Source organism: Microcaecilia unicolor, chromosome 7 (assembly GCF_901765095.1).
Source record: "Microcaecilia unicolor chromosome 7, aMicUni1.1, whole genome shotgun sequence".
Classification (NCBI taxonomy): Eukaryota; Metazoa; Chordata; class Amphibia; order Gymnophiona; family Siphonopidae; genus Microcaecilia; species Microcaecilia unicolor.
The window spans coordinates 166,920,579-166,939,628 of NC_044037.1; the positions used below are offsets into that span (position 1 = coordinate 166,920,579).

The 19,050-nt window shown below is 41.9% G+C and overlaps 1 protein-coding gene across 2 annotated transcripts in view; it reads right to left on the minus strand.

Moving 5' to 3' along the window:
- The window catches only part of PARD3B (par-3 family cell polarity regulator beta), a 2,175,158-nt gene that overhangs the window by 835,065 nt on the left and 1,321,043 nt on the right, over positions 1-19,050 (minus strand). For both annotated transcript variants that reach the window (XM_030209894.1, XM_030209893.1), the window contains exon 17: positions 1,769-1,975. In XM_030209894.1, the coding sequence (XP_030065754.1) occupies positions 1,769-1,975 (207 nt within the window). The remainder of the gene's footprint in view (positions 1-1,768; positions 1,976-19,050) is intronic.

Sequence of the window (19,050 nt, forward strand, 5' to 3'; positions counted from 1 at the left end):
GAAAATATTTCTTCCCTCAACTTGTAATCAAGCTCTGGAATTCATTGTCAAAGAATGTGGTAAAAGTGGTTAGCACAACAGGGCTTAAAATATAAACATTATTAATTTATTTGTTACATTTGTACCCCACATTTTCCCACCTATTTGCAGGCTCAATGTGGCTTACATCCGCATTAATCCGCAAACGAACCTTTTCTGTAGATGGGAAGGCGGTAGAGGAAATGGAATGAGATTGAAGGGGGGCAGACTGAAGAAAAATGTCGGGAAGTATTTTTTCACAGAGAGAGTGGTAAGGTGGACTTGGAAGAATCCACTGTTTATTCCTAGGATACGTATCATGAAATCTGTTTTATTCTTTTGGGATTGCTAGGGACTTGTGTCCTGGCAACTGTTAGAAACAGGATGTCACGTGTTATATTTTCTATTTCTTTCCTAATAAATTCTAAGTTTCTGTTTGCCTTTTTGGCCACTGCCTTGAAAACATCCCCTCAAAATGCCAGTATTTTGTACATTTAGGCATACAGTGGGAATGTAAATGTAAACAACTTGTTACAGAATTGCCCTTTAGTTCTCCAATAGTCTACTTTTATTTGTATGTACCATTGGGCAATTTTAGAAGTGCCTAGTTCAGCTAGTAAAACACTGTTATGCATGTTCAAACCTCTTGTAAAACCACTCCCAAGTCTCTCTGCTTCTCACCTGTTAAATTGCCATGAGCTGTATTTTTAAATATCCTCCAAGTTACATGCCTATTCCTCAGTTTTTCTCTCACTTCCTTATTATATACTATCTCTTCTATAGAGCTCTTATTGCTTCTAATGACCACAATATGGGAGGGTTTACTAAATACACCAACATGTCCTCAGTACACTAGATAGGATATGTATCAGCTGCGTATCCCATCTCAAGTTTATTGCCAACATAATTAAAAAATATAATTAAAAAAAAGCCCAGAATGACAGGTTTAGCAGAATTCATAGCTCCTGAACCTATTCCTGCTCTTGCTAATCATTCTTTTCCTCTTCAACGTGATCAGTCATTCCCTCTTTCAAGGTGGGGTTATTATTTGAAAATGGAAACTCCAAGTATGAAGGGAAATTCTATAATCTATGTGCCCCCATATGTACCCCTTAAGAACATGAATGTATAGCATATGCACACTTACCCATGGAAGTGCCAGCAGAGCGCTTGAACTATTCTACAATGGCACACCTAACTTACATACCATACGAATGCAAGGGGGTCTATACATGGGCAGAGCTTCCACTTACACACTGTAAGTTACATGCGTCCCTGCTGCATTTACCTGGCCACAGTTATGCCAGGTCTATGGCTGGTGTAATTGCAGCCACATAATGTAAGACATGCTGATATAGGATTACACTGGCATTCTAGAACAGATCTGGGCAGTCAGATGCCATCACAGAACAGGCTCACCACGTACTCTCGAGGCACCTAAATGGAGGAGCGCAGTTGTAGAATTGCCCCCCTTACTGCTTTTAAAATTTCAAGCACAGCAATCATGCAAACTCTTTACTTTCGCTTTTCCTTTTTGGATTATCTTCTATAAGTGGCCCATTCTGTTAGAAACAATGAAGTAAAAATGTCAGAAATAAATTGCGATGCTCTCTAGCCATCACAGAGTCTTGCTCCATTCAAAAAGGACCTGCAGTATCTCCAGTGGGATTGTTATTTAGGAAATTCTTAAAGGTGGTCACCAAGTTAATTAAAAAAAAAAAAGATTCTTTAAAGTGAACCCATGACATACCATCTTCAGCTTCATCAGGTCCATCATAAGATTTATCAATGGCTGCTCTAAAGCTTTCATTACAGCCTCGGCCACGGACCATGTGAGGCCTGGGTCTGTGAAAAGGAAGATCATTCTTTTTTACTTCAGCGACAGCAGTTTGTAGACTCTCCAGTGAGCTGGACATTTTCAATCCCAGGGTGGGACCAAAATCTTTACCAGGAGATTCTAAAAAAGAAAACAATCAGAAATAAGATTGTTACTGCCATGTTTTATCACTAATCATTACGTGTGACCAAATATACAATCTATTACACATGCTCAGAAAAGAAAGCAAAGTTGATTGCCTATAACAGGTGCTCTCTGAAGACTGCAGTTCTCTAGTAGGTGACAAGACTATGTTTGGAGAAGACAAGACACAAATATTTCACAGTTTTCTGTAGAGGCAAAAAAAATGTCTTAAAAAATAGGAAAAAAGCCCACCTTTTGAGGCTGCTTTTAACTCCATACCCCTATACACGTGTTCAGTACCAAGGTCTGTTTATCATTCCCACCTTAGTAATTCCCTTATCCCTTTATTTGTCCTGTTTGTCCTGATTAAATTTTAAGCTCTATCCAACAGGGACTGTCTCTTCATGTTCAAATGTACAGCGCTGCTTACATCTAGTAGCGCTATAGAAATAAGCAGTAGTGGTAGTTTATGCATGGTAGTTTCTAGGCTACAGCAGAACCACAGTTCCCCTCAGTTTCATACAGTACCTTTGAGAAGAGGACATGGGTCTATGTGATAGGTGAACTGTTGTCCAGAAAACACTTTTTCAAAAGAAAATGACTTTGCTTCCTCTGAAAGGGAATGAGTTTTACAAGTGGTAATTCCTAGCTAAAGGTTGTTTTCAGTGAAAATGGGGGAAGCACAATAACAAGAATAGTTTAGTGGGTGTATCAATTTTTGGGGGTGCAAAACATTTATAACTTGTCATTTTTAAACAAGAAAAACAAAAAAAAATCATAAAATTGGACCCTGGAATGTATGGATCCATAACCTTAAAATATCAATGCAATCCAAACCTATTAGAATAAAAAGGGAAGTGCCATGCCCTTCTGAAGTCATTGCATAACAGGAGGAGACAAAGGGTCCCCATTTACTAACATGTGTTAAGCACCTAATTAGGGTTGCCAACTAGATCCAGATTTGCCTGACAGGGTTGATCCAGTCCTAGTCTTACCCCATTCCATGCAGAGACTTGTGGTTCTGATTTAACTATTGGATAACTATATCCACAATGAATATGCAGGAGATAGATTTGCAAGCACTGCCTCCATGGTATGCAAATCTATCTCCTGCATATTCATTGTGGATATCGTGAAAACCTGACCTGCCTGTGGCTCTCGAGGACCGGAGTTGCCTACCCCTGGTATAGAGACATTTAAAGATGGAGTTTTCTGTGGAGGATCCAGGCAAACCTAACATAGATATTCCAACCTAGAAAGGAAACTCCATCTTTAGTAGTACCTCCTTGGATAGCAGAACAATAAACACCAGGAGGGGATGAGGTAGAATGACTACCCATATTCAAAGAAGCACCACAAGCAGAAATGGTATTCTGTGGGATAGGATGCCTCTTTTGCAAGTAAACGTCTATCGGAGATTGGGTGGCAGAGCCAGTGGTGGGGGTGGGGCTAGTGGTTGGGAGGCAGGGCTAGTGCTGGGCAGACTTCTACGGTCTGTGCTGTGAAAATGGCAGACACAAATCAAGGTCAGGTATACACAAAAAGTAGCACATATGAGTTTATCTTGTTGGGCAGACTGGATGGACCCGTGCAGGTCTTTCTCTGCCGTCATCTACTATACTATGTTACTATCCATGGGGCCACTGTTCCTCAGTGTCCTACCAACTCCAATCTTTGCCTTCCCTTTACCCTTCCCCATCGTAGAACCTGTAAAGATCACAGTACCTGCAGAAAACAAAACAAGTAGTGTCTCCAGCCAGTGGCATAGCAAGGGGGCGGGCGGGAGGGGCGGACCGGTCCGCCAATGGTGTCAGCTCAGGGGGGGGTGCTCCCTGCCAGCTCCCCCCCCTCGGTGAATCAACACCCCCCTGACTAGCTCCCGCACCCTACCTTTAAAAAGAATATCGGGAGGCGAGGTGCAGCGCCTCGCGCCTGCCCTGCATGTAAAAGAAATGTGGACCGTCGGGTCTTCCCTCGCTCTATCTGTCCCGCCCTCCGCTAACGCAACTTCCTATTTCCGCAAGGGCAGGACAGACAGAGCGAGAGAAGGCCCGACGGTCCACAGTTCTTTTACGTGCAGGGCAGGCGCGAGGCGCTGTGCCTCACCTCCCGATATTCTTTTTAAAGGTAGGGTGCAGGAGCTGGTGGGGGGGAGGGGGTGTCATCATGCTGCACTCGGGGGGGGGGTGCAACGGCAAACCGCCCCGCCCTGGGTGGCAGCCCCCCCTATTTCGCCACTGTCTCCAGCTCCTCCAGGCTCCCAAGGGTCCTGGCTTTTATACATGTGAATTGTTTAAAAAAATATATAAACAAGCAACTAACCATAATACTAACAAGAGGTAATGAAGCTATGGAAAATAACATATAAAGAACACAAATAGTCTGTTTCTTCAGAAAGATTTTAACAATGGAGAATCAAAATATGGGCCAAGTATGAAAGAGAAAAATTCAGAGAACAGGTTTTAGATGTACTAATTTTTAAGCAGGTGTGAAGGCTGCAATTTAGTTCACACCTGTTAAGTCTAAAATTGCAACTGTGATGATTGGCACATCACCTCTGCAATTTAAAGGCTGAAGAAAAGATGTTGTTCTTTAAAATGCTAACCCCTCCTGAATGGGATTGAAAGGCTGATCTGGCATGTCACTCACTTGGATAATGGTCAGCACCACAGGACCAATTTATCCCAGGTACCCACTGTAGTAATATTTTTTTTGCTACAGTTTAGCACCACAAGCGCTGCTGTAGCCTGCAATTCAGATTAAAGATCAGTGTTATTCCTGTGCATTGTGATGAGAAAATAAGAAAGCAACCAAACAACTGTAACTCTATCAGATATACAAAATGTCACTGTGTTTTCAGCAGCAATCTTGAAGTCTGGCTTAATAGTAAAATAAGAATTGCGAACTCAGATTCCGCCTATCCACTAGTCATTATAAGGCTGATATTCAGACAGATTTATGTGATTAACTGCAAACATAACCACATAACTCACTGCTACAGAAATTTCAGTGATAGTGAATAAATTAACTGGATAATTCATTTCCTAGCTAAAATTTATCTGCTAAGGTTGAGAGAAGCAAAGTCCATTCTGGGACTGGAGCTAAAGTTAATAAGGTAGCATCGATATTCAGCCCAGGTTAACATTATTCAGATGATTAATGTTTCATGCTTAGTAATTAGTTTTTACCGTACACCATAAAATTCTGAGCAGTTTACAATACATAAACATTTCATAAAATTGCACGGTCACAAACATTTACATTTATCAACCACACTACACAAAAATTCTGACCTGCTGCTTAGCAATCTCTTAAACATTTATCCTTTGTATATGCCCTTAAATAAAAGTGTTTAGCTATCACCTAACTCTTTTGAATCATATTCTAAGCTCAACTCATCTGACTGTGTTTAAAACTGGTTTATTGATATCTGTGAATCTGAAAACTAGATTTCTGATTTCAAACTGCCAGCAAGTATTAGAAATCTTTCTTTTGCCAAGTGTGCTGACCCCATTTCCCTCCCCCAACCCATCTCACCTGGTTTTTTCTGCAGTCATTTTAAAAACACAAGTGTGTTTTCTGTGGAGAGAACTGGGAGCTGTGTTGTTGGTCTCTGGCTGGGCGAAACTCAGATAAGACTTGTGTTGGCTATATTTGTGGCTTTTCCTACCCTAGAATTGTGTTTTTTTTGCACATCTCTACCTTCTATCCTTGTCTTCCCCTTGTCCCAATCAGCTGTGTAGAAAAGAGGCTTAATACAGGCCTAAGATAGGTTTTACAGCAAACACATTCCACAAGTTTAGGTTTAAACCCACCTACCCCCCCTCATCCCCCCACCCAAGACTGACACTTCCTAAATCCCTATTCTAATTACACTACTTATCACAGCTTAACTCCACCCAAATTACAACTGTCTCAAATTGCTGAGGAGTAAAGTTAATCTTGCACACTGTTAAGCCCCATCATAAAATACCTATTCATATCCATTCCAACAAATCAGGATGACTTTTATTCTCTGTAATAATTGTGGAGCTTTAGTTTCAAGGCCAATCATCTGGAAACTTAAGGCTTGTCCTATCTGTCATCAGCTTGCTAGTTTAAAACAAGAGCTCAGTAAATTAAAGCAGGAATTAGATGCACTTAAAGCAACTTCTAAGACTGCACACAATCACACCACACAAAATCAAACCCAATTCACACCACTGCCTCAAAGGATAAAACCACCTAAGACTAGATGGTTCACAGTAGGCTCAGGCAGACTTTGTCATGTGACACAGAGGCATACACCCTCACAAGTGTTACCCCTACAGAATTCTTTTGCTCCATTAAACCACTGTGAGGTTCCTAAAAATAGAACTGAGCCAGAAGAAACAGCAAAAGAAATTAAGGTAGAACAAAAAGATATGGAGGTACCCAAAGACAAAAAACACATCCAAATAACAAATGTTGAAACACATACTAGGAAATGTAAATGGAAAGTGATGACCACAAATGCTCACAGTCTAGGCAACAAAGTTCATGACGTTCAAGCCCTGATCTTGGAGGCAGACTTAGACGTTGTTGCAATCACAGAGACATGGCTCAATGGTTCCCATGAATGGGATGCAAACATACCAGGCTATAATTTGTTTAGGAAGGATAGAGAGGGTCGAAAAGGTGGAGGAGTAGCTCTGTATGTGAGAAATGATATCACGGCGACCAAAAATGACAGGGACCTGGGGAAAGAAGTGATATGGATCACCCTAAAAAGAGAGGATAGAACCTCTGTCCACATGGGTGTTGTCTACAGACCTCGACACAATTGGAGGAATTAGATAAAGACCTGATCGCAGATATTCAAAAGTTGGGAAACAATAGAGAGGTGCTGTTGCTGGGAGATTTCAATCTGCCGGATGTAGATTGGAAGATTCCGTCTGCAGAATCGGAAAGAAGCAGAGAGATCGTGGATGCTTTCCAAAGTGTTTTGCTCAGACAAAAGGTGAGGGAATCCACGAGGGAGGGAGCGATGCTGGATCTGGTGCTCACAAATGGGGATAGCGTGTCAAATGTCCGAGTGGGTGCCCACCTGGGCAGCAGTGACCATCAAACGGTTTGGTTTGATATTTATTTATTGCATTTGTATCCCACATTTTCCCACCCATTTGCGGGCTCAGTGTGGCTTACAATAAGATATGAATAATAGAGATACATTGGTTACAACTAGGTTATGGATTACATTGAACAGGGTTGTGCGAGACATTCGAATATCATTGGGAATATAACAATGGGACATCAACTGAAAAACATTGGAAAGAGACAATGGGAAAAAACATTCATTGTTGGACACCAAGACATTTGGTGTATAAAGTTCTGTGAATAAATATGTGATTGACTGGATAGCGGGATGAGGGATAAGAAGTGGATGTGCATTGCATTGGTGAACAGTGAGTGTAGTCTCTATGTGTTTAGGCTCTTTCCGTAGGTTTGTTCAAACAGGTGAGTCTTCAGTAGTTTACGGAAGGAGGCTTGTTCGTTAATCATTCTTAGGTTGCGCGGTAGTGTATTCCAGGATTGCGTGCTCTTGTAGGAGAAGGTTGACGCGTATAGCGTCTTGTATTTCAGGCCCTTGCAGGTTGGGTAGTGGAGGTTGAGGTGAGTTCGGGATGATCTTTTAGCGTTTCTGAGTGGTAGGTCTATTAAATCAGACATGTACGCTGGGGCTTCGCCGTGAATGATCTTATGGACTAATGTGCAGACTTTAAAAGTAACGCGGTCATTGAGTGGAAGCCAATGTAGTTTCTCTCGTAGTGGTTTTGCTCTTTCGTATCTAGGTTTTCCGAAGATGAGCCTGGCTGCTGTGTTCTGGGCTGTCTGAAGTTTCCTCAGTATTTGCTCTTTGCATCCTGCGTATAATGAGTTGCAGTAATCCAAGTGGCTAAGGACGAAGGATTGAACTAGGCTGCGGAAGACAAATCTTGGGAAGAATGGTCTTAGCCTTTTCAACTTCCACATGTAGAAGAACATCTTCTTTGTTATGTTGTTTGCGTGGGTTTCGAGTGTTAGGTGGCGGTCGATAGTCACTCCAAGGATTTTTAGCGTTTCTGAGATAGGGAGTTTAAGGTTTGGTGTGTTTAACACGTTGAATTCAGTTGTGTTGTATTGGGAGGTGAGTATCAGGCATTGGGTTTTTTCAGCGTTCAGTTTCAGGCGGAATGTATTTGCCCATGATTGATTTCTTTTGAGATTTCTTTGGTGTCTTGTTTGAATGGGATGTATATTGTCACATCATCGGCGTATATATATGGGTTGAGGTTATGGTTTGATAGGAGTTTCGCTAGAGGGATCATCATTAGGTTAAATATGGTTGGTGAGAGAGGTGATCCTTGTGGGACTCCACATTCAGGTATCCATGCTTTGGACGTGGTTGAGTTTGATGTGACTTGATACGAATGCAGGGTTAAGAACCCCTTGAACCAGTTCAGGACGTTTCCTCCGATGCCAAAGTATTCAAGTATGTGTAGTAGGATTTCATGGTCAACCATGTCGAAGGCGCTTGACATGTCAAATTGTAGGAGGAGTATATTGTTGCCGGTTGCAATTATTTGTTTGAATTTGGTCATAAGGGTGACTAATACTGTTTCTGTACTGTGATTCGAACGGAATCCTGATTGGGCATCATGCAGTATCGAATGTTTGTCTAGATAGTTTGTGAGTTGTTTAGTTACCATGCCTTCGGTTATCTTGGTTATTAGTGGTATGGATGCTATTGGCCTGTAGTTCGTTATTTCGCTCGTGTTTTTCTTTGTATCTTTAGGAATTGGGGTGAGTAAGATTTTTCCTTTTTCTTTTGAGAAGAGTCCATTTTGTAACATGTAGTTTATGTGGTTTGTTAGGTTTATTATGAATTTTTGAGGAGCAGATTTCATGAGGCTGTTCGGACAGATGTCTAGTTTGCAGTTGGATTTGGCATATCTTTTGAGAGTATTAGAGATGAGGTCTTCTGATAATAATTCAAATTCGGTCCAGGTTCTGTCTGCTGGGTGTGTTCCTTCTTCTGGATCTAGACAGTCTAGGAGAGTGGTGTATTCTGTAGGGCTGGCAGGTATTTTGTGTCGCAATAGTGTAATTTTCTCCTTGAAGTATTTCACAAGGTTGTCGACACTTGGTATATCTTTGCTGTTGTTTGTAACAGGTGTGGTGTCTAACAGTTTGTTCACGAGGTTGAAGAGTTTATGTGTGTCTTTGTAGTTTGGTCCTATTAGTGTTTTATAGTGTAGTCTTTTTGTCTGTTTGATGGTGTATTTATATTTTCTCCGAAGTTGTTTCCAGTCGTTTAGTGTTTGTTCGTCTTTCTTTTTGTTCCATGCTCGTTCAAGTCTCCTGACTTGTGTTTTCAGTTTTTTCAGTTCTTCGGTGAACCATGGATTTGCATTTTTCCTGTGTGATGTTCTGGTTTGGACTGGGGCGATTTTGTTTAATGTTGTTGTGCTTATATCGTCCCATTCTTGGAGGAATTGGATGGTGTCAGCGTTTGTGGTCCATTCGCTCTGGTAAATCTGTTGCCAGAATGTTGTGGGGTCTATTTTTCCTCTTGTTGTGTAGGTTGTTCGTTCATGTTTGTTGATTGTGTTTAGTTGTGTTTTTCGCCAGTAAAGAGTGACATTTGCTTTATGGTGGTCTGACCATAATGTAGGTGTCCATCTTGTGTTAGTGAGTGTGATAGTTGAGTCCGGTTCGAATCTGTTTGTTATGATATCTATTGTGTGTCCTTTTTCGTGGGTTGGTTGTAAGTTGGGTGTTTGCAGAAAGTGAAAGTGCCTTGGTGCTTTGTAGCTTTTACTACATGAGACGTGGGGTAAGGAATAATATATTGTAGAGGAATATATTCGAGTTATTCCCCAAGTTTTCCACGTCATCACTGTGACCCCTGACGCAGGTGCTAGTCACCGAAACATGGCCCGTGTCGGGTCTTTTTGTCAAGGCTCATTCATTAAAGAACTGTGTTCCATTTTTAAAGGCCCGTGGTGCTGTGTTTTTTTTGTTTGGACTTTAGTTTGTACTTTGTTCCCTCTCTTTTGTTACATCCTGATTCTTGTCGATGCAATTTCAAGTTGTGGTGAGGTAGATTCGCCTGTGATTGTGATGGTGAATTCAGGTTTGTATATTATCGCTATTCCGCCTCCTCTTTTTTTTCCATTTCTTGTCCAGTGCGTGATTTTGTATTCTGGTGGGCACACTTGTAAGATGGCTGGGTCTGTGGGACTGTGGAACCAGGTTTCTGTGATAAGTAAGAGGTCTAATTTGTCTGTGATGATCCAATCTAGTATGTCTACTGAGTTTCTTACTGCTGATCTTGCATTGACGTATCCTAGTTGGATTGGGTGATGTGGTTCCAAGGTGGGGTTTGATGTGTTTATTTTTATTAATTGTCTGTTTCTTCGGTGGTTGAGTTTACTGTTGTCATTGTTTTCCTTATTTTGTCGGTGGTGTGCGTATCCGGGGTTTATTCCAGTTGGTTGGTTGTTGTGCCTTTGATTTGGTAGGTTGTTTAAATATTGTGCATAGGATTGGTGATATGTAGTTGGGTTGTTATGATTGTTGTTTTGGGCGTGCATTGTGTATGTGTGAGTCTTGTGCGGATTGTGAGTGGTGGGGTTGTTGCTGTCTAGGTTGTGGGTTGTGTTTGCATGTAAGAATATAGTGAGTATAATGAGACTCTGGATGGTTATGAGTGTGTTGCTGGTGTTCATGTCTATGTGTTGGGCGCTGTGGCAATTAGGCGTCTGGTTTACATTTGAGCGATTCGAAGTTTACAATTGCATTTGAGCTTGGCTACAATTCAAGCAAGTTAGTGCTAACATTGTCAATTAAGCTTAGCAATAATTAGGTTAAAGCTGGCATTTGAGCGATTCAAAGTTTACAATTGTATTTGAGCTTGGCTACAATTCAAGCGAGATAGTGCTAACATTTTCAGTTAGGTTTAGCAACAATTTAGTTTAAAGCTGGCAGCGGTTCAGTGCTAGGCATGCGCAGTAGTGCTTATATTTGTATTTAATTATAACAACAATTTAATTTAGAGCTTGGCAACAGATTATTGCTGGGCAAGCCTGCACTGAATGTTTGGTAACAGTTCACTATTAGGCAAATGAGGTAATATTTGCATTTGCATTAATCTTAACAGGAGTTTGATTTAAAGCATGGCAACAGTAGCTTTCAGTAAAAGTAAGCATAGCAAAGCAGGATAAAGCGAGGATTTTTAAATTATGTTAAAGCTAAGCAGTGCATGCATGCAGTTAAAATGAGCAGGTATTTTATTACTCAGTTCGGCCACAGCAGGTAGATCTTGTTCCAGGCAGGTTGACCCTCCCAGTCGGTCTTGGTTGTCAGCAGTCGTCCTTGGCGGCCCGAGCGGCGATCAGTAGCACGGTCGTTTGGTCAGAGGAGAGCTCGATCTGCTCTCGGCGCTCCTCTGAGCTCGTTCCTGCGTCTCGATCAGTCCTCGGCGTTGCGTGGCCTCAGGCCGCTAGTTGATCAGCCGCTTGCGTTGGGCTCAGTGGGTCAGGTCGTGCGGTCCCGCTGGGCTCAGCGGGGTCGGCTCTACGGTCCTGCTGGGGTTCGGCGAGTCAGGCTCTGCAGCTCCGTTGCTCCGTTGCTCTGCGTTCGGCGGCGTCCTTTTCGGCAGATCACTCGGAGCCGCCAGGTCAGCCTCAGCTTGCTTGTTGTCTTCCCGCCATCGGTCGTTCCTCGATTCGCGGCCCGGAGAATCAGACCCGGCGTTTGCCTTCAGGTCCTCCGATTCAAGAAGGTTAGTTGATTCCGGATAAGGGTCTCGGCTGCGGTGCTGTCCGAACCCTTCCGGTCCGGTCAGGGCGTTCTTCGCTACTTGGGTGACCCAGCGATTTCGCTTGCTCTGGGTCTTGGTAGCCTGCAGGCAGATGGGCCTCGTGGCGTGGTCAGCTCCTCCAAGACTCGCCGGTTACCCTCCCGATCCTTGCCTAGATGGATTATTCAGTACGGCAGGATTCGGTCGTGGTTTAGTTCCCTCCCGGCCCGTTCCGGTCCGGTCAGGACGGCCCAGGTAGTCAGTTCGTCTGGGGTTTTGGAAGTTCGGCGAGGGAGTTTCTCAGGGAGCTGCTCATCTGTCGGCCAGCTAATGTGGAGAGCGGCCATTCAAAACTCAAAGTCCTGGATTTCAAGAGTGCTGACTTTAGTAAAATGGGGGAATACCTGAAGGAGGAGATGGTGGGCTGGGAGGAAGTACGAGAAGTGGAAGGACAGTGGTCCAGGCTGAAAGAAGCTATAAATAGGGCCACAAACCTTTATGTAAGGAAAGTAAATAAAAGCAAGAGAAAAAGGAAACCGATATGGTTCTCCAAGCAAGTGGTTGAGAAAATAAAGGCTAAAGAGTTAGCGTTCCAGAAATACAAAAACACTCAAGAAGAGGAACACGGGGAGGAATACCGGATGAAACTGAAAGAAGCCAAGAGAGAGATACGTCTGGTGAAAGCGCTAGCGGAAGAACAAATGGCTAGAAATGTAAGAAGGGGTGACAAAAATTTCTTCAGGTATATTAGTGAAAGGAGAATGACTAAAAAGGGAATTGTGAGACTGAAAGATACTGCGAACCGCTATGTAGATAATGATGAAGAAAAAGCAAATTTGCTAAATAGATACTTTTGTTCTGTTTTCACAGAAGAAAATCCTGGAGAAGGACCACGATGGACTGGAAAAGGTACAAATGAGAATGAAGTGGATAGAGCACCGTTCATGGAAGAGAGTGTGTATGAACAACTTGAAAAGCTAAAGGTGGACAAAGCCATGGGGCCGGACGGGATCCACCCCAGGATATTGAGGGAGCTCAGGGAGGTTCTGGCAGATCCTCTTAAAGAATGGAATTCGCTCGGAGGAGGGAAAGGTGAGTAGTGGAGTGCTTCAAGGATCGGTGCTGGGGCCGATTCTGTTCAATATATTTGTGAGTGACATTGCCGAAGGGTTAGAAGGTAAAGTTTGCCTATTTGCGGACGATACTAAGATTTGTAACAGAGTGGACACCCGGGAGTGGAAAACATGAAAAAGGATCTGCGGAAGCTTGAAGAATGGTCTAAGGTTTGGCAATTAAAATTCAATGCAAAAAAATGCTAAGTGATGCACTTAGGGAACAGAAATCCACGGGAGATGTATGTGTTAAGCGGTGAGAGTCTGATAGGTACGGATGGGGAGAGGGATCTTGGGGTGATAGTATCTGAGGATCTGAAGGCAACAAAACAGTGTGACAAGGCGGTGGCTGTAGCGAGAAGGTTGCTAGGCTGTATAGAGAGAGGTGTGACCAGCAGAAGAAAGGAGGTGTTGATGCCCCTGTACAAGTCATTGGTGAGGCCCCACCTGGAGTATTGTGTTCAGTTTTGGAAGCCATATCTTGCAAAGGACGTAAAAATAATTGAAGCAGTGCAAAGGAAAGCTACGAGAATGTTATGGGATTTGCGTTACAAGACGTATGAGGGGAGACTTGCAGACCTGAACATGTATACTCTGAAGAAAAGGAGAAACAGGGGTGATATGATACAGACGTTCAAATATTTGAAAGGTATTAATCCGCAAACGAATCTTTTCCGGAGATGCGAAGGCGGTAGAATGAGAGGACATGAAATGAAATTGAAGGGGGGCAGACTCATGAAAAATGTCAGGAAGTACTTTTTCACGGAGAGAGTGGTGGATACTTGGAATGCCCTCCCGCGGGAGGTGGTGGAGATGAAAACGGTAACAGAATTCAAACATGATTGGGATAAACATATAGGAATCCTTTTCAGAAGGAATGTATCCTTGGGAGCTTAGCCGAGTTTAGGTGGCAGAGCCGGTGGTGGGAGGCGGGGCTAGTGGTTGGGAGGCGGTGATAGTGCTGAGCAGACTTATACGGTCTGTGCCAGAGCTGGTGGTGGGAGGCAGGGCTGGTGGGTGGGAGGCAGGGATAGTGCTGGCCAGACTTATACGGTCTGTGGCCTGAAGAGGACAGGTACAAATAAAAAGTAGCACATATGAATTTAACTTGTTGGGCAGACTGGATGGACCATGCTGTCATCTACTATGTTACTATGTAACTTAACAGGCAGAGAATTCCACAATCTTGGTCCTGCAATTGACCATACACAGTTCCTGTTGGCCAGCCTGGCACATCATAGTGAATCACAAGTAAACCCTGTTCTTGAAAATGAATGCCTCTTGAAGAATGATATGCTCTTACTGGAACAGTCAATGGAAATAGCTGAACTAGTAAAAAAGGCTTAAATTTCATGCAAGGAACCTCTGCAATCCATTGCTAAGCATACAAACACCAGTGTAATGAGCTCCTTAAGTGTCACCTCCGTAATCTAATTCAAGCATCTAACTGCAGGTGGCAAAAGTATACTTCTCCTTCAATTTGATATGTCCAGTGCATTTGATATGGTCAACCATGACATCCTTTTACGTCTTCTTGATCATTTCGGGATTGGTGGTAGTGTACTTAGTTGGATTAAGGGTTTTCTTTCATATAGATTATACAGGGTGAAATCAAACTCAATTATATCATCATCATGGAGAGCAGTCTTTGGAGTTCCCCAGGGATCTCCTCTTTCACCAACACTCTTCAACACAATGATGATCCCATTGGCTAGGTCACTATCCAATCTAGGCCTAAACCCATTTATCTATGCTGATGATGTTACCATCTATATTCCTTTTAGGCAAGACTTGTCTGAAATCACCAACTTAATCAGGACAGGCCTGAATACAATGGAAGAATGGGCCAACTCATTTCAATTTAAAATGAATGCTGAGAAGACTCATTGCCTCATCTTAACCTCTCAGCACAATAAGTTTAAACCTATCACTTTACAAATCCCAAACTACTCTCTCCCCATTTCGGATAGCCTAAACCTACTTGGTGTTACAATTAATCAGAACCTGACTCTCGAAACCCAAGTAAACTGCACCAAAGAAAATGTTCTACTCAATGTGGAAACTTAAACATATAAAACCTTTTTTTCCTCATGATGTCTTCCGCAAACTAACACAATCCTTGGTACTTAGCCATTCAGACTACTGCAACAGAATCTATGCAGGTTGCAAAGAACAGTTAATCAAAAAACTACAGACCGCCCAGAACACTGCAGCGAGACTGATCTTTGGTATATCAAAAATCGAATCTGCCAAGCCCATTCGTGAAAAATTGCATTGGCTCCCCATTAAGGAACGCATTGCCTTTAAGGTTTGCACCTTGATCCACAAAATAATTTATGGAGAAGTTCCTGGTTACATGCTAAAGCTTATTGACCTTCCACCCAGAAACAATTCTAGTTCTGCCCGATCATACTTAACACTACATTACCCAGATTGCAACAGCCTTAAATATAAGTCCACCTATGCATCCAGCTTCTCCTTCATAGGAACTCAATTATGGAATGTTCTATCCAGAATCTTAAAATCAACCCAGAACTATTTAAACTCTAGGAAAGTATTAAAGACCACCCTGTTTAAAAGAGCTTACCTCAATGATTCAACCTAATGTTACTCTTCTTTGATTCAACAAGTTCCATGGACTATACCACCTTCATATACTTTTATCTTTTTGGCCTATTTGATTCCCTACGTTTACTATTTTCTTTTACACTGTTTAATTGTAATTACTGAACTGTAGCTTGCACAAGCCACATTGAGCCTACAACTAGTGGGAAAATGTGGGGTATAAATGTGTTAAATAAATAAATAAAAATAATCAATCCAGCAGTTGCATGTTGTATCAGCTGCAAAGTCCAGACAGTAATGTTGGTAAGTCAAAATACAGTACATTGCAATAATCATTTGCTGAGAGGACTAGGTGTTGTAGCACTTATGAAAGTCCTCAACTTAAAAAATAGGGTGGAACCTATGTAAATGCCACAATTTACGCTATGCTATATCGTGTTGTAGGTGCAATACAGAATTACACACTTTTGGGTTGTTATAGGGATATCTGACACTTAATATAAATTCTGGAAGACCTAGGTCCCAAAAAGACTAATATTAGTAAGGTAAGAGTCGGGTATAAATGTATCTCCCTTATCCTTCAATCTGAGCCCGCTGCGCCAAAATAATAGAAGGAGCTAAGTCCACACCCAAGTATAATAAAAATAGGGCAACTGTTTTATTTACAATAACAGCAAATATAATACAAGAAAGGCAGGAATGAAGACAAAGCCAATCTCATTACAGAAATAACACAGTAAATGCACATAAATCCCTAACTAGACTCTGAAGTACAAAGAGTCACTATCACATAGTGCACCAATACAATGGTACATGCCACATATAACCTGATGCGAACTTCAGATGTCAGTGTGTCCCTCAGATGGTCAGTCTGATCCAATGCAGGTCTTGCTCCTGGAATGGAATGTAAGCACAGCAGCCCTTCTCTCTGATAAGAGCCACTTTTTATAGAAAAATCATGGACAACAGCTATATCAATGATGCACATTCTGTTTTTCAATACTCTGATTTCAGGGGCCACATGATTGTCTCACTGGCACTACATTCAGGAGCACCTTGACTAAAAGCCAGGGTTTCATAAACAATGTACAGCTTTGCCAGCCACAGCATCTGTCCAAGAGTCCTTGGCTGTCCTAGCCACAACGTCAATTCTGATAACAACCTTGTTATCCTGGAAGATTGGGAACTCTGTCAGCAGCATTATGTAGTGTACACGTTGCAGCTTCATGAAGCAACAGGCTTATAGATTAAACATCTGAATTTGCATATTGTAATCATGTTGTTAATGCTGGATAGTGCCATACATTTATGAATCCATATATTTTGTCAAATAAATACATAGTGCTTGTGTTGTTCCTACAATGTCTTGTAGCCCGCCAATAGCTCTTCAGTTCAAGGCAGATAAAATTAACAAGAAGCCAGATACAGAATAACCAGGAAATACAATTCAAGCTATGGACTGAGCATAGTTACAAATAATCTCTACTGAACAAAAATTAAGATAATAGTATCTAATAGTTCAACAAACTGTACCTAAACATCATTCTGCATAAACAAAAATGCTTTTAATATCTTCTTTAAAAGTAAATAATGCTGACAGTGTCATAGAAATAAAGGTAATGGATTCCAAATATTAGGCATTTGATACTGGAGTAAACAAGAACAATGTTTGGTTGTTTTAACTTACTAACAGATGGAAACTGAATGAGGCATTGATTTCTACTGATTGTACTATGCAGTAATAAGACCAACTGAGTTATGTAAAAAGGAGTGTTGAAAGATAAATTTTAAACAGTCACACACACCTTAAAACATATACATTTCATAACAGGTAACCAGTGTAATTTAGAGTAGTAATTTTTGACTGAATCATACCGCTTTAAACCAAAAATAAATCTGACAGCCATATTTTGCATTATCTGTATACGGCTGATAAACGTTTTACAACATACTACAACTACTTATCATTTCTATAGCACTACTAGACATACGCAGCGCTGTACACTGGACATAAAGTAAGAGCAAGATTACAATAATCTAATCTGGGTAGAATGAGTGACTGAACAAATATTGTAAATGTTTCCAGAGAAAAATATTTCTTAACAGTTCTCAGTTTTCTAAGAAAAAAATAAGATTTCTTAAGAATAGAGGACACATTCTATAGTTAACAAGTTATCTAATTCAACTCCTAGAATTCTTGACTGCAAGTTGATGGTAAACTTATTCCCTTCAAGAAGAAAGGAAGGAATATATCTCAGGCCAGTGGATAGTGAGGTTGCACAACAGACCGTGGTAGACCAGGTGCCGCTGGATGACCGAGGGGTAAAAGGGGCGATCAAGGAAGACAAAGACATAGCGGAGAGACTGAATTAATTCTTTGCTTCGGTCTTCACCGAGGAAGATTTGGGTGGGATACCGGTGTCGGAAATGGTATTTCAAGCGGACGAGTCGGAGAAACGTACTGACTTCACGGTAAACCTGGAGGACGTAATGGGGCAGTTCGGCAAACTGAAGAGTAGCAAATCTCCTGGACCGGATGGTATTCATCCTAGAGTACTGATAGAACTGAAAAATGAGCTTGCGGAGCTACTGCTAGTGATATGCAACTTATCCTTAAAATCGAGCGTGGTACCGGAAGTTTGGAGGGTGGCCAATGTAACGCCCATTTTTTAAAAAGGCTCCAGGGGAGATCCAGGAAATTATAGACCGGCGAGTCTGATGTCGGTGCCGGGGAAAATGGTAGAGGTTATTATTAAAAACAAAATTACAGAGCACATCCGAGGACATGGATTACTGAGACCGAGTCAGCACAGCTTTTGTGTGGGGAAATCTTGCCTGACCAATTTACTTCAATTATTTGAAGGAGTAAACAAACATGTGGACAAAGGGGAGCCGGTTGATATTGTGTATCTGGATTTTCAAAAGGCGTTTGACAAGGTACCTCATGAAAGGCTACAGAGGAAATTGGAGGGTCATGGGATAGGAGGAAATGTCCTATTGTGGATTAAAAACTGGTTGAAGGATAGGAAACAGAGAGTGGGGTTAAATGGGCAGTATTCACAATGGAGAAGGGTAGTTAGTGGGGTTCCTCAGGGGTCTGTGCTAGGACCGCTGCTTTTTAATATATTTATAAATGATTTAGAGATGGGAGTAACTAGCGAGGTAATTAAATTTGCTGATGACACAAAGTTATTCAAAGTCGTTAACTCGCGACAGGATTGTGAAAAATTACAAGAGGACCTTACGAGACTGGGAGACTGGGCGGCCAAATGGCAGATGACGTTTAATGTGAGCAAGTGCAAGGTGATGCATGTGGGAAAAAAGAACCCGAATTATAGCTACGTCATGCAAGGTTCCACGTTAGGAGTTACGGACCAAGAAAGGGATCTGGGTGTCGTCGTCGATAACACACTGAAACCTTCTGCTCAGTGTGCTGCTGCGGCTAGGAAAGCGAATAGAATGTTGGGTATTATTAGGAAAGGTATGGAAAACAGGTGTGAGGATGTTATAATGCCGTTGTATCGCTCCATGGTGCGACCGCACCTTGAGTATTGTGTTCAATTCTGGTTGCCTACTCTCAAGAAAGATATAGT